Genomic DNA, 20609 nt, shown 5'->3' on the forward strand with positions numbered 1-20609 from the left:
AGGAACCCGGATCTCTTTGTGATTCGCTTCACCCCAGGTCCTCAGCCCAGCTGCCAAATCCTGTGGAGCCTGCCCTTGACCACCTGCCCTGGGGGCCTGGAGTGTTTTGAAGATGACAAATCAGAGTTGGCTCAGCCTGAAGTCTGTATGCCTGTCGGGAAGGCTGGCAGGTGCCCCTGCCCAGGTGGGGTTCTTTACATTACATGACACACGGATGAGAAGGCCGTGGGTGCATCTGGGGCCTGGCAGGGTGATTCAGGCACCATCACTGCTTCCCAGAAGCATGGCGCTTGCGTGTCAGCTGAGCAAATGTTCTGTGTGTCACTGAGATTATTAGAAAGCAGAGAACCATCCCATGACTCACTGGAAGCTGGGGGCAGGGGCTCTATAGAAGCTGGAGGGGTATCAGGGCCGGAGGATGTGGGAGGTGTGGGGAGGGCGGCCAGATCTGGAAACTTCACTTTCCGTCTGGATTGACGGGAAGCCACGGGGACTGTTGGCAGGCATGTCTTCCTGGCCACCCTTGGTGATGGGACACGCGGCATTGCTTCTTATAGAAATCAAATCTCTAGGACAAGGAATTGTTGCTCTTTCTGGTTCTAAAGGAATGGAATGTCTCTACACCCCTCCCACCCATGGAGAGAATGGCCCCACCTCCACGCATGGCCTGGCAGTGCCCTGGGAGGTCGGCTTCTAGGTTTGTTCTTCTGGACTGGCCACGTCCCCAGCGCCGGCCCCATGTCCCCAGCCCAGAGGTGGAGCGTAAGGCAGAGGGAAGCAGGGGCACAGAGAGGGACAGTGGACCTCGAATCAGAGCAGGCTTCTGGAGTCTCCGGAGCCCACGGCAGAGGGAGGGCTTGGTTTGTGGATGCAGGATGCAACGGTTCATGTGGGGGTGGAATGGGGAGCTCTGCGGCCTTCGGTGGGGAGGCAGTCGGGGCTGGGTGCCCTGAGGACGGGGTGTAGGCATGACATGGGCCCAGCATCCAGCTGGCCTCTGCCCACGCTCCGGGCCCCGTGGGCAGGATGGGGGGAGAGTGGGCAGTGGCCGTTAGAGTTCTCATCCCTTCGGGTGTCTCTCACTGGAACCAAGGTTAGGAGGAGGAAGCCAAGGAGGAGCTGGTAAGAACTGAATACAAAACAGAATCTCTCCTGCAGCTCTCGAATGCTCTGTGCATGCTCTCTACGCCACGCCATCTAGACAGCCTTGACCTTTAGGTGTGATGGGCACTGCGCTCCTCCAATTCACACTTATGCAGACCCATTCCCTACACTCTGTAGCATCATCAGGCACAGACTCTGAGAACGGGAAAGGAATCTTCGAGCTTGTCAAGGCTGAATAGTAGTCCCCTAAACACACCAAACTCCTCCCTGGAACCTGTGGGTTTGGTACCTTATATGGCAAAAGGGATTTTACAGGCGTGATTAAGTTGTGGATTTTCAGGTGGGAAGACTATCCTGGATGACTCGGGTGGGCCCCACATAGAGTCACGAGAGTCCTCCTAGGAGGGAGGCAAGAAGGTCAAAGAAAAAAGGCCACGTGTTGATGGAAGCAGGGGGGAAAAAAGGACAATGTGCTGGGGGGCCACAGTCAAGGAATTGAGGACAACCTCTAGGACATGGAAAAGGTAAGAGAAGGATTGTCCCCTGGAGCCTTCAGAAGGACCTCAGCACTGCCAACACCTTGACTATAGCCCCTTGAGACCATGTCAGACTTCTGACCTCCAGAACTGTAAGAGGATCAAGTGGTATTGTTTTAAGCCATTGTTGGTGGTAATTTGTTACAGCAGCAAAAGGAAACTAATACAGAACTTATTGACCTCAGCCCTCTCTTTTTACTGCTGAGGAGACTGAAGCCCATTTGTGGTAGATATTTTCCTTTTTAGTTTGCTAATTTGTAAGTTATTTATGAGAAGGGAATGATTTTTCTCCTGCCTCCGTGAATAAGACCAAGTTTTTTTCTGTAATTGTCCTGTTGACGAGAGCAGGCCTTAGAATTTTCAGTTTTATGGGGTGATTGCTATATTGATCCTATAGGTTCGATGACCATATTTTCTTGGATCAAAAATGAAAGAACTCTGATCTGATAGGTATGAGTGGGCTTATGGGGATAATAAGACAGAGGCTATTCCATAAAACCAGGGACAAATAGCCCGCGCTGTAATACATGGCGTAGTGGCCAACCCACGCCATCCTGGCCGCCAGCTCCCGTCTCACCTCCCACACCCTCTGCCTCCACAGCACAAGGAAGGAAAGGGGGTGGAAATCTTGACACGGGGTTTTCAGAGGATGCTGCTGATTTCTGAACCAGAACAGACGTTGAAAAGTCCTCCTGAGCCTAAAAAACGAAGACTCATTGCTTCAACCCTTGCAATAGACATCCTGGGTGACCTTCACCTCAAACCTCAGAGGATTTCGAGATACCACGGAACATTCTGTGCCTTGTTTATTTCCCATCAGTTGGTGGAGAAATTGAACCAATGCACTGGTGACAGTGGGAACAGGTCAGTGTAGGCCCTGGAGGGGAAGGAGGATGCCGAAAATGTAGCCCTGGAGATATTGCAGGATCGGTTCCAGACCACCACAATACTGCGAATATCGCAATAAAGTGAGTCACATGGATTTTTTGGTTCCCCCATGTATATAAAAGTTATGTTTACACTCTACTGTAACCTATTAAGCATGCAATAGCATTATGTGTATATACTTTATTGCTAAAAAATGCTAACCATCATCAGAGCCTTCAGTGTGTCATAACCTTTTTGCAACCATGTCAAAGATCACAGATCATCATCACAAATATAGTAATAATGAAAATGTTTGAAGTATTTGGAGAATTACCAAAATGTGAAACAGACACGAAGTGAGCAAACGCTATTGGAAAAAGAGCAAGGTTGCCACGAACCTTCAATGTATAATAAATGCAGTATCTGCGAAGCGCAGTAAAGCAAAGCCCAGTAAACCGAGGTCAGCCTGCACTGCTGCAGGCCAGGGGACTTGTTCTTGGGTGGCTGTGAGTCTGAGGCATTAGTTTTTTTGTTTTTGTTTTCTTTTTTTGCGGTACGCGGGCCTCTCCCTGTTGTGGCCTCTCCTGTTGCGGAGTACAGGCTCCGGACGCGCAGGCTCAGCGGCCATGGCTCACGGGCCCAGCCGCTCCGCGGCATGTGGGATCTTCCCAGACCGGGGCACAAACCCGTGTCCCCTGCATCAGTAGGCAGACTCTCAACCACTGCGCCACCAGGGAAACCCTGAGGCATTAGTTTTTGAAAGGACGATTCAAAGATTCAAATGATTCTTGTGGCTTGAGGATCAAGGTTTCCCATGGAAAAAGCTGAGGTTATATAAATTCCTCTTTCTGGATCACAAGATCAGCAGTTACCCTTCAGCATGGCCAAAGGCACATTGCACGATTTCACTTCCTTTCTTTGGCTCTATTAATGTGGGATGTCGTATGTTATTTAGTGAGTAGGATCTCATTGCTTCAACCCTTGGCAGGTCAGCTGGATTAATGTGTTTGGTGGACTACAGAGACGGTGTGGAGAGGACTCAGTTATTGACATGCCCTTCATCCTGGGATGACGATGGTATTTGGTGAGATTTACCTGCTTGGGTGAATTCACACCCTTGAAACTTCCTTGGCTTGACCCCAAATGTACAGCTCACTCTTCAATTTTACCATGTCAAAATTATGGAACAGAAACAAATATTCCCCCTTCAACTGGTCCTTGGAAAAAGAATAAACACAGATACAAGGTAACATTTACTTTTTGCCCAATAAACTTCTTTTGGGGGTATTTCCAGCTTCCATAAAAACCCCATTGTGAAGTTATACACACACTCAATTAATCCAGTGAACTCACCTGTGGTCCCCCTATGTGCCTGGACCTCAATTTCATCTCCTTGAAACTGGAGAATGGATTTGACCATCTCTAAGTTTCCATCTTGCTCCAGCATTGCTTTTCTCAGATATTATTTATCCATCTGAGTTGTGACCCTTGAAAGTTACCTTCCTTGTTAGCAAAAGGATAAAACTAATGCCGGCGGGCCCTTTTGACTGTGAGCCATTTGCTCTGGGTATGAAATTCCTAAGATTTCTCTAAAAGAGTTTCTGCATCTGCCTTTTCACCTGTAAGAGCCTCAGTATCTGAATAAATCAGACAGAAGATGTCATTCAGGTTAGTAACAAGGATTTTTAAGGACATTTGGAAAAGTCCTTCCTTTCCATCCAACAGCAGGGGTCCAGGCTCACCCCCTGGGGCTCCAAGCTCTCTAGCTCCACGGGGAGCTCCCTGAGGGGAGAGGCACATTCAGTATCACCTTTGGGGCTGCTGGGTGGTTAGCAGACACTGGTTTTGTACAGACATGAATTTCCATCTCTAAACTATTCAGTTAGCCAAATCCCACAGACTATAATAAATACTTCGAGAATCACCCCCTTCCTTTGCTAACAACTAAACATCACGTAAGACTGGCAGTGGGGGTCTCCTAACCCTAGAAGGACTTCATGGGGGAAACAGCACATACCTCGCTGGTTAAAGCCACAGAGTCCTCCTTTTCTCTTTAATGGGGCCGTGGTTGGGCAAAATACTCATCACTTTAAAACCACCTCACAGCTGGAAGTACGTAACTTTTAACGAGTCACAAAAAATAGGGAAACTTACACAGAGTTTCTCTGGCCACTTCCCCATCTGAGTGATCACACACCCAGCGCTACAGCGGAGGCGGGGCTCCCTGTGAGGAGGGAAAAGGTGTGTTCACAGCCACCCAGTTGGAGGAGTGGCACAAGCCTGATTGGGAAATCCCTGGACAATGAGAATATAAATTCCTGCCAGACTGCTGAGCTCCCACTGAAGGTGAAATGCCTGGCAGCCATCCCAGGAGACAAGCACCAGGCAAACGATGCAGAGCTGCAGGTAAGGGGAGAAGGGACGGGAGGGCCATTGACCTGGGAGTCAGGACACCTGGGCTCCATCGCTTCTGGAGGGCACCTCAGGAGGCTTTCCTGATGTCTCCAGACCCCAGGTGCCTCCTCCATGTGACTTTCCTCATCTCTGTGACCTTCCTCACCTGTGTGAAAGTGACCTTGACCTTTTGGGGCTTCAGTTTCTCTATCTGTCAAAAAAGGGGCTGGGGGCTTCTCTGGTGGCACAGTGGTTGAGAGTCTGCCTACCGATGCAGGGGACACGGGTTCGTGCCCTGGTCCGGGAAGATCCCACATGCCGTGGAGCGGCTGGGCCCGTGAGCCATGGCTGCTGAGCCTGCGCGTCCGGAGCCTGTGCTCCGCAACGGGAGAGGCCACAACAGTGAGAGGCCCGGGTACCGCAAAAAAAAAAAGGGGGGGGGCGCTGGATTGGAGAATTTCTAAGGACCTTCTATGATTGGAAGTGACCGGCAAAACTGCTGTGGAGTCAGTAAGAGGAAAGGAATTGCTGAGAGGATTTGTGTTCAGCTCAGGGGAGGCTATGCCTCTGAGACTTACACTGAGTTTAGAGGCTTTCCTCTTTGGAAGGATCATGGGATGCTTTCTAAAGTATGAGTAACTTTTCTAATGCCTGAGCTCTCCGTGTTGGCTGATCACCAACCCTCAAGGCCATCTTGGAGGAGTATCCCGCAGAGTGTGGCTAAGTGTGAGCCCCAGAGGCTAAAGCATCCGGGTTCCAGTCCAGCTGTGCCTGTTACTGGCTGTGTGATGTCACGCACCTGTTCCTATAGTAACTGTCTTTTAAAAATCCTGTTCTCCAGTGAAAAAGTATCACTGAATAGAGATGGTCCACCCAGTGGCCAGCAGCTCACCAGTAATCAACAGCCAGGAAGTATTAAGCTTATCTTTATCCCTTGCTTCTTCATTCCTGTGAAGTAATAATACAACTGGGTGCGATTCTTTAAAAAAATCATTTTTACTCTCGATTATAATTAAGTAATCCATGCAGTTTATTTTCACCCTCCCGGCGCCCCAGTCTCCTCGTCTGTAAATCGTGATGCTGATGGTGAGGGTCACAGGTGGAGGGAAAGGCGTATGAATCTGAATCACATGGAGCTTTAGCACAGTGCCGGGCTCAAGGGGGTGCCACCTAAATGGTCCAGCGGTTAAGACTCTGCGCTTCCAACTCAGGGGGTGTGGGTTCGATCCCTGGTTGGGGAACTAAGATCCCACATGCTGCTCGGTACGACCGAAAAAAAAAAAGCTTGCTCTCTGTATTAGACGTCCTCCCTCTCGAATCCCACTCCCCTTTGGAGGCCTTGCCTCTTCCTGGCGCCCAGCTCCTTCGGGAGCCCCTGGTCCCACTCTGCCCTAATGCCGTGTGATGCTGTTCGGGGCTTGTCATCCTGTTGAATTTCCTCTCCTGTAAACTGAGGCAGTTGAGTGACTTGACCTTCTGAGCCTCTCCGGCAGCTCGATGTCAGAGGTGAGATGCTGGGGCATTCCTCCCGGCAGCCCATCCTGCACCCCCTCCCCCTCTGCTCACCCTTCTCTGAGCTCTCCCTCCCCAAGAGAGCGGGGGTCCCTCTTCCCAGCTCGAAAAGGGGGGCTCCTCCTACAGGCACGGTAGAAGGGGCACTTCCCCTCAAACCTCATTACAGTCTTGCCCATATTTTTTTTTAATTTATTTATTTGGCTGCATGGGGTCTTTGCTGCTGCGTGCAGTCTTTCTCTAGTTGCAGCAAGCGGTGGCTTCTCTTGTTGCAGAGCACAGGCTCCAGGCACGTGAGCTTCAGTAGTTGTGTCGTGTGGGCTCAGCAGTTGTGGCTCACGGGGTTAGTTGCTCCGCGGCACGTGGGATCCTCCCGGACCAGGGCTCAAACCCGTGTCCCCTGCATTGGCAGGTGGACTCCCAACCACTGCGTCACCAGGGAAGCCCATTGCCCATATTTTAATTGTATGTTCCACTTTCTAGCCTGTCTGGTTATCGTAACAGGCAAGCAAGGGAGCTTGGTCAGGGTTGTGGGGCTGTGAGGATGGTCCCCGCACCATTTGTTCCCAGCCGGCCTGGGACGCCGCTCCACCTTTCCACACCTGCCACAGCCCTTCCCCTCAATATCCCCACTCCTACAATCGACACCTGAGTGATCAGGACGCACAGACCCTAGGATAGCAGAGTCTAGTGACAACACAGCTGAAGTAGTGCAAGTATATAGTTTCGGGTGGTCTTTTTATGTCACCATCACCTGCTCTCTCTATGGGGACACTTGATCATGACAGTGTCTTCAACCAGTGGTTCTCAAACGTCAGCCTGCTTCAGCATCACCTGAAGGATTTATTCAAACGGATTGCTGAGCCCACTCGGAATTTTGGATTTAGTAGACGCAGGGCAGGAGGGGCTGAGGACTTGCACTTCGAATGAGTTCCCAGGTGATGCTGAGGCTATGGGTCTGGGAGCAACACTTCCTTAGGAGACGAGAGGAGGTTTCATGTCCAGAAGCAAATCAGCAGGAACAAGTGAGTACCTCAGCGTGTGAAACTAGACCTCAGTTTCCTACCAATTTTGTTCTCTACGCACGAAGGACTGCTGCTTATAGAAGGAAGGAAGAAAGCGGCAGAAAGATGAAAGGGACGTGGACGCTTCTGTGATCAGCTGATGAGCCAAAGCCAATGGGGTCACAGGAAAAACAGTGATGGGGATGATGCTGGTCTTCCAGCATCTTAGAATCCCTGCTCCAGTGTTCGTAACCTGGTTGAGCATTAAAATCACCTGGAGAGCTTTAAAAAAAATCTCCATACCTGGGACCAATTACGTCAGGAGCTTGGGGGGTTGGGGCCCAGGCAGCAGTAGTTTTTAAAGCTTCCCAGGCAATTCTGATGTGCAGCTAAGGCTGGGATCCACTGCTCTATTCTACCTCTTATACTCACTGTTCCACTTATATAAACTATTTAGGGACTTCTTCTTTCTCCCTGCAGAGCCTGTGTTCTAAACCTGTCATGTATCTGATGATTCTCATTAGATACGTGGGCATTTGACTTATCAGTAGCATGAGAATCTGTATGAAACTCCATCTAAACGTTTCTGGAGCGTACGTTAGTGAAGAACCTCTGTTTCATTTTGAGCGCAAATAATTCCCTAAACACACGAGGTAAATTGTTGTGGCACTTGATTGTGGGCCAGAGGAGGCCAGTTTTTTTTTTTTTTTTTTTTTTTGCGGTATGTGGGCCTCTCATTGTTGTGGCCTCTCCCGTTGCGAAGCACAGGCTCCGGACACGCAGGCTCAGCAGCCATGGCTCACGGGCCCAGCCGCTCCGCGGCATGTGGGATCTTCCCAGACCGGGGCACGAACCCGTGTCCCCTGCATCGGCAGGCGGACTCTCAACCACTGCACCACCAGGGAAGCCCAAGAGGCCAGTTTAAAACCAGGATATTATCTTGTTATGTGACTTGGACGTATAAGTTTGTTTCTGGACGTTAGTTTCATTCATCTGATGAAATGGATGGATTAGAGAGCAGGGGTTCTTTGCTATTTTAAAGAATTTCTGGGAAGTATTCATTCCACTCAAAATTTTTTTAATTAATTAATTTATTTTTTATATTTATTTTTGGCTGTGTTGGGTCTTCGTTTCTGTGCGAGGGCTTTCTCTAGTTGTGGCGAGCGGGGGCCACTCTTCATCGCGGGGCGTGGGCCTCTCACTATCGTGGCCTTTCGTTGCGGAGCACAGGCTCCAGACGCGCAGGCTCAGTAGTTGTGGCTCACGGGCCCAGTTGCTCCGCGGCATGTGGGATCTTCCCAGACCAGGGCTCGAACCCATGTCCCCTGCATTGGCAGGCAGATTCTCAACCACTGTGCCACCAGGGAAGCCCTCAAATTTTTCATGAAATGTCAAGAGGAAATTTAAGAATGCTTGGACTTAATTGGGGATTGCTAACCTGAGTGTATTCAGGGGTCAGGCAGTAAGTCAAGTCCGTGAGGCTGTGAGTGACAGGGCCTATGACCCACTGGAATGAGTTTGTCCCTCAGAAAAGAGATTCAATGAATAATAACACCACCACTCAAGCTGAAAAAATGCATATCCACAAGTTGAACAGGCCTGTGACCCCCAGTTTGTGCTTCCCAGATTAGCTTTGACTATTTGTGACAATCTGATCACATCACCCCTAAGTTAAAGGGATGAGGGCCAAGTCCTGGCCCCATCACTTCTATTTGTATCTCCTTGGAGGAGTTATTGCACTTCTGTGAGCCTCGGTGTCTTTATCTCTAAAACAAAAATAATAATATTGGGCTTCCCTGGTGGCGCAGTGGTTGGGAGTCCGCCTGCCAATGCAGGGGACGTGGGTTCGTGCCCCAGTCCGGGAGGATCCCACATGCCGCGGAGAAGCTGGGCCCGTGAGCCATGGCTGCTGAGCCTGTGCATCTGGAGCCTGTGCTCCACAACGGGAGAGGCCACACAGTGAGAGGCCCGCGTACTGCAAAAAAAATAAATAAATAAAAAATAAAATAATATCTAGTTTGTAAAGTATTGGGAAAATTAAAAGAAATCATACATGTCAAGACTTTGCCCAGTGCCTGGCACATGGTTGATGTTCAATAAGTGTTAGTTATCCTCACCACCCTCACCATCCTCACCATCATCATCATCATCATCAGATTATGAGGTTCTGACCTCAAAATTTCAGAAACCACTCTGAGAGGGCTGGGGTGATCCGGGTACAGGGATTTAATATTGTCCCTGGTCTTAATCCATGAGGGTATCTGCCTACTTTATTTAAGAATGAGCCAGTCCTTACGATCAATGCTTCTCAAATCACCTGGGAGTCTTGTTAAAAGGCAGATGATTCTGATTCCCTGGTTCTGGGGTGGGGCCTGAGATTTTGCATTTCTCACAAGTGATGTCCATGATGCTGGTCCAGGGACCACACTTTGAGTAGGAAGGCTTTAGAATATTCGAGACGAGGTTTTCTTATTTGGGAGCGAGGAAGTCAATGTATGGCTTTGGATGTGTCCTAAATTTTCTAGAGCTAGTATTCATCAGCATGTTTTCTTAACTGTCTGTGGTTGGCAGAATTCTAAGGTGCCCCCCACTGAGCATGCCTTGTGCAGCCCCCTCCCCTTGGATGAGGGTGGGTAATATAAACAGGATGGGATGGCATTCCCATGATTAGGTTACCTTATACAGCAAAGGCGAGGGAATTTTGCAGATGTATTTTAGGTCCCCGGTCAGTTGATGTGAAATTAATCAAAAGGAAGACCATCCTGGGTGTTCCTGGCACAACCAGCTGGGCTCTTTAAAAGAGGGTCCAGGGGTCAGAGTCAAGAGGTCAGAGAGATGTGAAGTAGGTGGTCCATTGGCCCTGAGGAAACAAACTGTCCCGTTTTATGGAGGGGGCCCCGGGGCAGGAAACAGTGGTGGCTTCTAGTTGCTGAGAGTGGCCTTGGCTGACAGCCCGCAAGAAAGTGGGCACCTCAGTTGTATAATCCCTAAGAGCTGAATTCTACCATAGCCCCAGGGACGTGGGACAGGACCCCAAGCATTGATGTCCACCCGTGGGACCCTGAGCAGAGTCCATCCAAGCAGAGGCTGACCTTGGGCCCACAGTGATGTGAGCTAATAACTGGGCTTGGTTTCAGGTCACTGAGTTTGTGGTCCTTTGCCCCAGGGCAATAGAAAACGAACACAGTGTCCTTATTCTTCTCTTTGATTGCTGTGCATACCCTCCGGGTTACACTGCAAGATAACCTACAACATCTCAGTAGCTTAATCCATCACCTTGCTCACCGTCGCGTCACTGTCTGGGTGCAGCTGTGTCAGACCCTGACGGCCCCTCACAGCTACCTGAGGCCATTTTCAAAAGAGAATTTTGTAGACTACCTGTCTGCCTCAGATTGTTTTGACACAAGTGCTGGTGTGGAAAATCTGTGTTTTTCCTGTTTAACAGAAGGAAAAACAGACGTTCAGGAGCAAGGGAGTGGCTTCATGGATGGAAGTAAACCTCAGTCTCCTATTGGTGGCCACCATCCATCAACAGAGGCACCATCCTTGAACAAGGGTGGCAGAAGAGAGGGCTGGAGGGTGGGGTACCGGAAATGAAACACCTGGAGGTGACCTGTGTCCTTCCCGTGTCCTTCCCACGATAACCAGTCATGTGGCCGTGCCTAATTCAAGGGTGCAGAGAAGTGAAATCCTTTGTGCACCCCAAAGTATCACAGGTCCAGATGTTGGGAACCTGAGTCTATCATATCAGGTTGCTGGGGAGGAAGCAGGATTTCAGATCGGCCAGCTTCAGGATGCTCTCCTTGAACCAGGGATGAAGCTGGCTGCCCCGGCATCCTCCTGGGAGAAGCCAGAGGGAACACATGTGAGAGGGAAATGCTCCCCCCCACCCAGCTCCAGAGAAGAGCAAAGCGTTTCTTAATGGGACTTTCTGGGTCTGTGGAAAACCCAGTCAGTCTGGGATGTCTTCAGGCTAACGACTGGGGTTTCTTGTGCCCAGGGATTTCCCCACACCCTGTGGCTCAAAATCGCTTGGGTTTCCTATCGTGGTTGGCTTTCTTGGCTTGTTTTTTATCTGGTCTTGTGGCCATGCTGGGCCCAGGGCTGGGGGAAATTGTGCCTTCTGTGACCCTCAGAGGACAAGCCATTCTAGGTGGACATATTTTCCAGGGAGTGAAAGATGATCTTTCAAAGCATAAAAAGAAAATCTCATCTGTTCTGACAACTTAATTTTGGGAGGAAATATTTCTAGAAGATATGTATTGTGGTGCAAATTTGTAGTCACTGAAACTCGATGTCACAAAAATGTGCCTTTAATAACTTTTCTAATAAGACTCTCGTTTGGCTCCTGAGGCCTCTTTCTAGGAGGAAAGGGGAATTTAAGCTGCCCGTCCATGTTGTTCCAGTCTAGGCTGGTCCATCTCTGCCTCTCTTGGATTTATTTGGTCTCTTTTGGGTAGATGCTCAGTCTCTTAGGGTTTCTGACTTTGCCACCTACTTCTAGCAAGGAGTCTGAGAACTGGGGAAGCCGTGTCCTCAGGGCATGGTGGGGAGGGCGGCTGGTCCACACTTGCTGGCCTGGGGGGGGTCTTCACTGGTTTCCATGGAGATGTTCCTGGACCTGGCTGGTCACGCAGTGTCCTGCTACATCTGCTGCTGAGATTCGTGGCTGGGAACGCCGGGGTCTGGTCTTTCACGGCAGTCAGAGCCAGTGCAATGGCTGATGTGGCCCCACTGTGCCCCTTGCTGGCTCCATGGTCCTCTGCATCCCTTGGCCATGGCCTCACTTCTCCCCTGGCTTAGACTGGCCACCTGCGCAGGTGGTAGCCCAAATATTTACCAACCCGCACGGCAGGAGTATCAACCAGTCAGAACAGGTGCTGCCCTATGTTGCTGGACCGTGAGGATCTCAGGGGAGCCCCTGGAAAGGTAGAGGATGGAGAGTTCAGGGCTTACGTGGGTGGTTAGTTACCAACTGGTAAAGACATGTTTCCACAGTTGGCCACGCTGCTCCTTAGGGACTGAATGTCCTGCAGCCTCTAGGTCACCCGTCCGTCATGGCAGCCCCAGATCAGCTCAGATCTCAGTTTAGCCCCCCTTTCTCCATTGGAAGCACAGGGGAGATCTGAATCTCCTCCCCATCAGCAAAGAACTGAGGCCAGCAGGGAGCTAACCCTAGCATCCCTCTACCTAAATAGGCCACGCCATTATCTCCATCCTTCCCCGGGGCCCCCATCTTGGTACTGGCTCCTTACTTTACCCTGGTGGGATTCCTCCAGGGACCCAATTTGAAAGCAGAGGAAAAGCCCCTCCGCTTTCAGCTTCCCCCTCTCTTCTACCCTCTGTCTCTTTGCACTCACGTTTTGAGCCCGGAAGTGGGGGCAGAACCCGCTTTTCCTACTTAGACATCCCCTATGTCACATCCACTTCCTTCTTTCCTTTCCAAGGAGGCCTTTGCTCGTCCCCTTTCTTGGGGCCATAGTGGCTGAAGACTCAGAGGTAACGAGCAGCGAAATACACTGGAAGGTAGTTAGCGTGTTATCCTCATCACGTACCTTATTCACTGTCGTGTCCTCGAGAAGGAAGGTCCTGTGCAAAATTTAAACTGTTCTTCATGATTCAGGGATATCGTTACGGACATCAACTGTTTTGTGCTGGAACACCTGGATACCCTCAGTAGGACACAGAGAGGTGGAGGGGACCGTTTGTGTCTGCTCTGAAAGGCCTCTGATTGCTGTGCTCTTTGGTTCTTGCATCTGTCTCAGTAGTTTTTCTTCTCTCCTCCGTTATTGGGTAATTGGCTGCCACGGCTTTGTGGGTGTGTTTTCCCACATCAGCTCTCTCCCTCTTTCTGATTTGCTACCTCTTCTCTGCTTCTGATAGAACATTCTGGTCACCTATCGCTGCATAACAAACTGCCCCGGAATTGAGTGGCTTACGACAAACATTTTATTGTAACTCATACTCCACAGGTCATGAATTTGAGAGGGGCTTAGCTAGGCAGTTCTTTTGCTCCATGTGTTTCACTTGAGATCAATTAGTGGTACTCAGCTGGTGAGTGGACTCATCTGGCGAGCCTAGGATGCTTCACTCACATGGCTGGGGCTGGGCTGGGACGGTCGGCCTGACCCCCTACATGTAGCCTCCCTCCAAGCAGGTCTCAGGGCAGTTGGACAATTTACACGGTGACTGGCGTCCCCCAGAGCCAGCATCCCAAGAAAGCCAGGTGGAAGCTGCATGGCCTTTTCTGACTTAGCTTCAGTGTTCACTCAGCACCATTCTGTTGGTTAGACTTAAGTCACAGTTGGCCCACATTCAAGGGACCCCTTGATAAGTTGCACTCCACCTTTTTTAAAAAATATTTATTTATTTATTTTGGCTGCGTCAGGTCTTAGTTGTGGCACGTGGAATCCTTCATTGCGGTACACAGGCTCTTCCTTGCAGCGCATGGGCTTCTTTCTAGTTGTGGCATGTGGGTTCAGTACTTGCAGTGCGTGGGCTCTCTAGCTGTGGCACGTGGGTGCCAGAGCACACGGGCTTAGTTGCCCCACGGTATGCGGGGTCCAGTTCCCCAAACAGGGATTGAACCCGTGTCCCCTGCATTGGAAGGCAGATTCTTAACTACTGCACCACCAGGGAAGTCCCTGGACTCCACTTTTGATGGCAGAGTAGCCTGGTCACATCACAGAAAACACTAGGGAGATATTGTTGTGGCCATCTTTACAAAATACGATCCGCCCCTCTGAGAAGCAATAGCCACATTCATACGAATAAAGAGACAGGTTCTGAAAGAGAGCTTCACATTTCTTCTGTGAGTCAAATAGACATGACTTGGTGCCAGGATCCTATTGACTGTCTTTCAGCTGTTCAGGTTTTTTTGTCCTGGTTTCTTCTAGCTGTGTTATATTTTAGATGGTCATGTTTTCTGGATAACTGATAATTTAAATATCTGCGACATTTATTACTCTCAGATTACAAGGGTTGAAAGCAACATTCATTTCAAAGGGTGTGCATCTGCTCATAACAAGTCTCCTGTCCCATGCCAGCACAGGGCATCCAGATACTAGTTAACACTACCCAGTGAGCAGCCCCACAGGGCTGAAACTCCAGTACCCAGGACAACTCAGGAGTCTTGAGTCCTGGTTTTGCCAGTTGCTAGCTATGGGACCTTAAGCTACTGAGTTGATCCAATTCAGTGGTTATCTGACTGAGCCCCTGACTTGGTGCTTTAGAAATTAAAGGTGTGCCCAGGAATGAAGCCTAAACTCAAGTTCAGCCTGACCTTGACCCTAGGATTTTACACCTGGGAGGGACCTGGGAGCTTTTGGCAGCCCAAACCTTTATTTTGGTGATGAAGAAACTGTGACCCAGGCTGGGTAAGTGGCTCAGTGGCTTGCCTACGATCACGTAGCAATAGCTAATGGTCAAGTGAGGACAGGAATCCAGCTTCAATCTCCTCTTCTGTGTGCTTAAAAACTCTTGTGCTAAGATGTCTGAATGAAAGCATTAGCATTCCATAATAGGCCTTGAATGTGTGTGTTTATGATTGTGTGTTTGCAATTTAAACACACTTCTATAATACGGGTGTATGCACACAGGCTCATTGATTCCTTCAGGTGAAATTGCACACCTCTCTAGAATAGCATCTGGTGCGCTATTAGCTGTGCTATTGACTAGGGCACCAGAACATTCTCTGGCTGTGTGATGGACCTTTAGCTGTAGTGAGGCAGAATGCAGACTGGAAGCTCTGACTTCTCACCCAGGTCTGCCAGATGTGTGCTCTTGAGCAAATTACTTACCTCCCCAAGATTCTGGGTCTACTTCTGGAAGATGCTGATGAGAGTGACCTCTTGTCGAGGGCTTTCTCTGTGCCAGCACTGTGCTGACCTCTTTATATACCATATGTCCTCCTGTGATGCACGCCAAGCCGCAGCCACTTTACAGACTAGCAGACTGAGCCTCACAGAGGCACTGAACCATCCAACTAGCCCAGAAGGAAGGGAGGATTGACACTTGCTCCTGCCAGACTCTAAGGGCCATGTTGTTCCCACAGTGCTCTCCTGTGTAGACTCCCTAACCCTCAGGACTCTTGGAAGATGCAGAAGGACTTCTTCTGAGCTGCCCCCAGGGGGGAATCTGGCCAGTGAGTGAAACTTAATGGGAGGAGAAGCTGCATCCTAAAATGACAGAAGTTTCTGATCATGAGTAGTTTCCAAGACTGAAAGTGTCCATCTTACAAGGGGCACGTGTGGCCAGCTATGGAGGATGCTGGTTTGGGAAGACTGTTTGTGTGGGCTGCTAAACTTAATGGCTCCTGGAGTCCCCTCTAGGTCCAGGTGATGATGCTCCTACAGAGCTGAGGGCCAGTACCAAGAATGTGGACTGTGTCAACTCAGGCTTACCTCCTACCTGATGATTCCATTAGCTCTGTGGCCTTGGGTAACCTACTTAATGTGTCTGAGTTGGTTTCCGTTGCTTCATGTTTATAATGAGGTTGACACGCTCTACCAGACCCGCGGGCTTTGCCCTCTTGAGTTGTTCAGAGCAATGAATCCCTTTTACACAAACATCAGGCTGGGAGAATTTGAAGCTTGGTGAATTCGTACCGTGGCTGCCAAGGGTCTCATGCATCGAGCTTCCCTGTCTGTCCTGTTGGGGGAGGACGGCGACTGTTCTGAGCTGGAGGACTGGTCTTGTTGGGGGTTGGCCTGTGGGAGGGGCTGATGCAGGAGGAAGGTGATGGAAGGGTCTTTGCTTGATGGTCCAGCCTGCCGGGGGCTCTGAATGACTTGGGCTCACTGGGAATGCAAGGTGTGACTGGAGGAGCTGACGGAGAGGGAGGATGAGCTGGGCTGATATGCTGAATCTCTTGGTTAATGGTTCCTGGGGCACAAGTTGGTCCAGTTCAAAAGGTTTGACAGCGAAAGGGTGATTTGATTTATTTTTTATTTTATTTTTATTTTAAAAAATTAAAAAAAATATTATTGACGTAGAGTTGATTTACAATGTTGTGTTAGTTTCAGGTGTACAGCAAAGTGAATCAGTTATACGTATACATATATCCCCTCTTTTTTAGATTTTGTTCCCTGAGAGGTCATTACAGAGTACTGAGCAGAGCTCCCTGTGCTATACAGTAGGTCCTTATTAGTTATCTATTTTATATATAGTAGTGTGTATATGTCAATCCCAATCTCCCAGTGTATTCCTCCCGTCTCCTTACCCCCTGGTAACCATAAGTTTGTTTTCTACATCTGTGACTCTATTTCTGTTTTGTGGATAAGTTCATTGGGAAAGGGTGATTTTTTTTTAAACATCTTTATTGGAGTATAATTGCTTTATAGTGGTGTGTTAGTTTCTGCTTTATAACAAAGTGAGTCAGCTATACGTATACATATATCCCCATATCTCCTCCCTCTTGCGTCTCCCTCCCACCCTCCCTATCCCACCCATCTAGGTGGTCACAAAGCACCGAGCTGATCTCCCTGTGCTATGTGGCTGCTTCCCACTAGCTATCTATTTTACATTTGGTGGTGTATGTATGTCCATGCCACTCTCTCACTTCGTCCCAGCTTACCCTTCTGCCTCCCCATGTCCTCAAGTCCATTCTCTACATCTGCGTCTTTATTCCTGTCCTGCCCTTAGGTTCTTCAGAACCTTTTTTTTAGATTCCATATATATGTGTTACCATATGTTATTTGTTTTTCTCTTTCTGACTTACTTCACTCTGTATGACAGTCTCTAGGTCCATCCACCTCACTACAAATAACTCAGTTTCGTTTCTTTTTATGGCTGAGTAATATTCCACTGTATATATGTGCCACATCTTTTTTATCCATTCATCTATTGATGGACACTTAGGTTGCTTCCATGTCCTGGCTATTGTAAGTAGAGCTGCAGTGAGCATTGTGGTACATGACTCTTTTTGAATTATGGTTTTCTCAGGGTATATGCTCAATGGTGAGATTGCTGGGTCACAAGATAATTCTATTTTTTTTTTTTTTTTTTTTTTTTTTTTGCGGCATGCGGGCCTCTCACTGCTGTGGCCTCTCCCGTTGCAGAGCACAGGCTCCGGATGCGCAGGCTCAGCGGCCATGGCTCACGGGCTCAGCCACTCCGCTGCATGTGGGATCTTCCCAGACCGGGGCACAAACCCACGTCCCCTGCATCGGCAGGCGGACTCTCAACCACTGCGCCACCAGGGAAGCCCTATTTTTAGTTTTTTAAGGAACTTCCATACTGTTCTCCATAGTGGCTGTATCAATTTACATTCCCACCAACAGTGCAAGAGGGTTCCCTTTTCTCCTCATCCTCTCCAGCATTTGTTGTTTGTAGATTTGGAAAGGGTGATTTTAAAGAGAAAGATACTTGTTGGCAGAAAGTAAAACAGAAAGAGAGTGCGTAGCCCTTGGTGGAGCCAAGTCTGAACCTTACCAGGTTCTCCCTGGTCAGACATTCAGCCCAAGTGGCCCAGTGCCTTGTTCTGCTAAAGATGGGTCTTCCTGTGCCATGGGTTCCAGTAAGCGACTCTGTCCCCACCCCCCCAACCCCCCAGCCCCATCAGGGTCAAGGACATGCAGGTGCTGTCGTCATGACACAGCCATGCCGACCAGAAGCAGTCCCACCGTGCTGCTACTAATTGCCTTAATTCTGGGGGGAAAGTGTTAGCTTCTCTCTTTTCTATAGAACAAAACTAGTTTGTGGACTTCTCTCAAGGGTTCTGCTTCTGCTTTGAGCCCGTACATTTTTCAACCAAATGTGCCTCAAACCTGGGCACGTATTTCCCTGTATCTGAAGCTGGAGGATCTTCCCTACCTCTCAAACGCCTAACATCCTGTGCTTCCCAGAGACTTAGTTCCAAATACTTTTTATTTTGCTTCAGCTTTGAATTAAAAATAAAATCCAAGCTTAATTTTGATGTAAATATGTATTTCCCCATAGGTTTCAGAAGGTTTTATACCACATGCCTGAAACAACATGTTCAGTTTTTTAGGAATCTATTTTGCAAACTGAATGTGACTCGGCAGTAGGTATAAGCCTGGAGAGTTATTTGTCTTCCTTAATAGTCAAGATCTGTCACCTTGTGTTTGTGTTTTGGATGACTGTACTGCCTGACTCAGAGATGGACAGTTGCCTGAAACCTTCTGGGAACAAGGTGAAGATGGAAATAAAGAAAAGTTTCATCTTCTGGGTGAATGAAGAGAGAGACTCAAATATACTAGAGAATCAAATTTTTACTCCTTTTAAATGCCTAAAGATTTATCTCTGGAGCTATCATTTACTTACTTATTTACTCTCAATAAGCTTCCAGGTGTTCAGGGGAAAATGTGTGTGTGTGTGTGTGTGTGTGTTTGTGGCCCAGGTGGGGCTGGGATCCAGGCAGGGGGTTGGGAGGCTGAAGCCCCACTTCTTGAACCTATGGGGAAATTAATATTTACATCAAACTTAAGCTTGGAAATTTTTTTAAATTCAAAGCTGAAGCAAAATAAAAAGCATTTGGAACTAAGTTTCTGGGAAGCACAGGATGTGGGATAATGAGGGGGTCTGGGGCCCAGAGAGAGAGAGAGAAACAGACAGACAGAAAGAAACAGAGAGAGAAAATGAGAATAAAGCAAAATGTTAAAAATTGGTGAACCCAGGTAAGACACATACTTGTGTTATTATACTATTCCTGCAACCTTTTAGTCTGTTGGAATTGTTCAGAATTAAACTAAAAGGTGAAGTAAACACCTACACACCCTTAGGCTCCATGTGCCACCCTTCAGCAGGAGGCAGACCCAGGGTCACAGGCAGGTACTGTCACCTGGGCCTTAGCGAGGGCTGAGGGGGGTGCTGCTCAGGTGCCCTCCCCTCCCCCTCCCCTCCCCCCTGCCCCTGGCGCCCCTGGCTCAGGCTGGGCCATCAGCAGTTTCCACCTTACTGCATTATTTTTCTTTTCTTCAACTCTTCACACATTTTTTTGGTCATTTTCTTATGCCTGGCCCTGCTTTGCCTCCTATTCTTCTGTGCCCTTACACTGAGTACTGGGAAATAGGGTTATTTGACAAAGGAAAAAATAAAGCCAGAATTGTAACTCAAATACTTGGAACGAGCTGCCTTTAAAACTTCTTTCTTCCAGTAAGAAGGTCACCTCAGATTCAAGCAGAAATGTCAAATTGCCTGTCATTTAAGGACACATTTAAAGAAAATAGGGCAGGAAAATAGCATTTTGCTTGCAAACTTCTGCAAAACGAACTTTTCCCTCTGGGCCTGCAAAGACCGACCGTCTCCCTCACTAGGGCAGTTCTGGGTACAGCCCGCTGTTGAGGTTTCAGTTATTGAAAACGATCACTGCTATGTGCTTGTGGTTTAATCCTCTGAAGCCACTTCCTGGAGAGGTCGCAGCAAAGCAGCTATTGTGCCAAAGTTCACAGAGAAGAATGGAGAAAACTGCCTTGGCCGGGGGTCCAGGCGGGGGCGGGGGTAGTTGGGAAGCCCAGGCGGGGCTTGGGGGTCCAGCGGGGGCGGGGTTGGGAAGCCCAGGTGGGACTTGAGGGTCCAGGCGGGGGGGTTGGGAAGCCCAGGCGGGGCTGGGGGTCCAGGTGGGGCTTGTGGGTCCAGGCGGGGGGGTTGGGAAGCCCAGGCGGGGCTGGGGCCCAGGTGGGGCTTGGGGGTGGATGGGGAGGGGCTGGTCTCGGAGGAGAACAACAGTGTAGGATTTTGTTCCACTGGAACAGGGTCCTTGTTGAATCATCAGGGTTCTTACCCCAACCAGATGCGTGACTTTGAGGAGAGGATTAATTAAAGTCCATCTCCCGTTCATCACGTGAAAAGAAAGGGATGGGATGAGATTCCTCGGAGCCCCTCCCAGTTCCCTGGCTTTGTGACAGTTGAGCGAGCTGCCGCCCCAGAGTGGACACAGCCTGACTCTCTGGTGTCAGAGTGATTTTAAACGTGGTTTCAAACCTCCACACAATCAGAGTTTAAGCCTGAGCCTTGGGGGCTGCTTTCACCCGAGGAGAGTTGAGATGACTTCTCAGGGTCAGTGGGCAGAAACGGTTTATTTGGAAGAGTTGAGTGTCAGAAAGAGGAGCAGTGGGAACACCACACGTGACAGAACCCGCTGGGCTCCTTCCCTGGGGTCCTTGAGGTTAGGGATTCGGGGTGAGGATGACAGGAAGCCTGAACATATAAAAGGAGGCAGTCGGGGTGGGGG

At 49.2% G+C, this 20609-nt stretch overlaps 1 protein-coding gene across 1 annotated transcript in view; it reads left to right on the plus strand.

The window, feature by feature from the left end:
- The first annotated feature begins 4859 nt into the window (after positions 1-4859).
- IL1R2 (interleukin 1 receptor type 2) overlaps positions 4860-20609 on the plus strand; it is a 35475-nt gene continuing 19725 nt past the window's right edge. Inside the window, exon 1 of the mRNA XM_081254245.1 lies at positions 4860-4913. Within this exon, the coding sequence (XP_081110371.1) occupies positions 4900-4913 (14 nt within the window). The 5' untranslated portion in view covers positions 4860-4899. The remainder of the gene's footprint in view (positions 4914-20609) is intronic.

Source organism: Mesoplodon bidens (assembly GCF_964165515.1).
Source record: "Mesoplodon bidens genome assembly, chromosome: 14".
Classification (NCBI taxonomy): Eukaryota; Metazoa; Chordata; class Mammalia; order Artiodactyla; family Ziphiidae; genus Mesoplodon; species Mesoplodon bidens.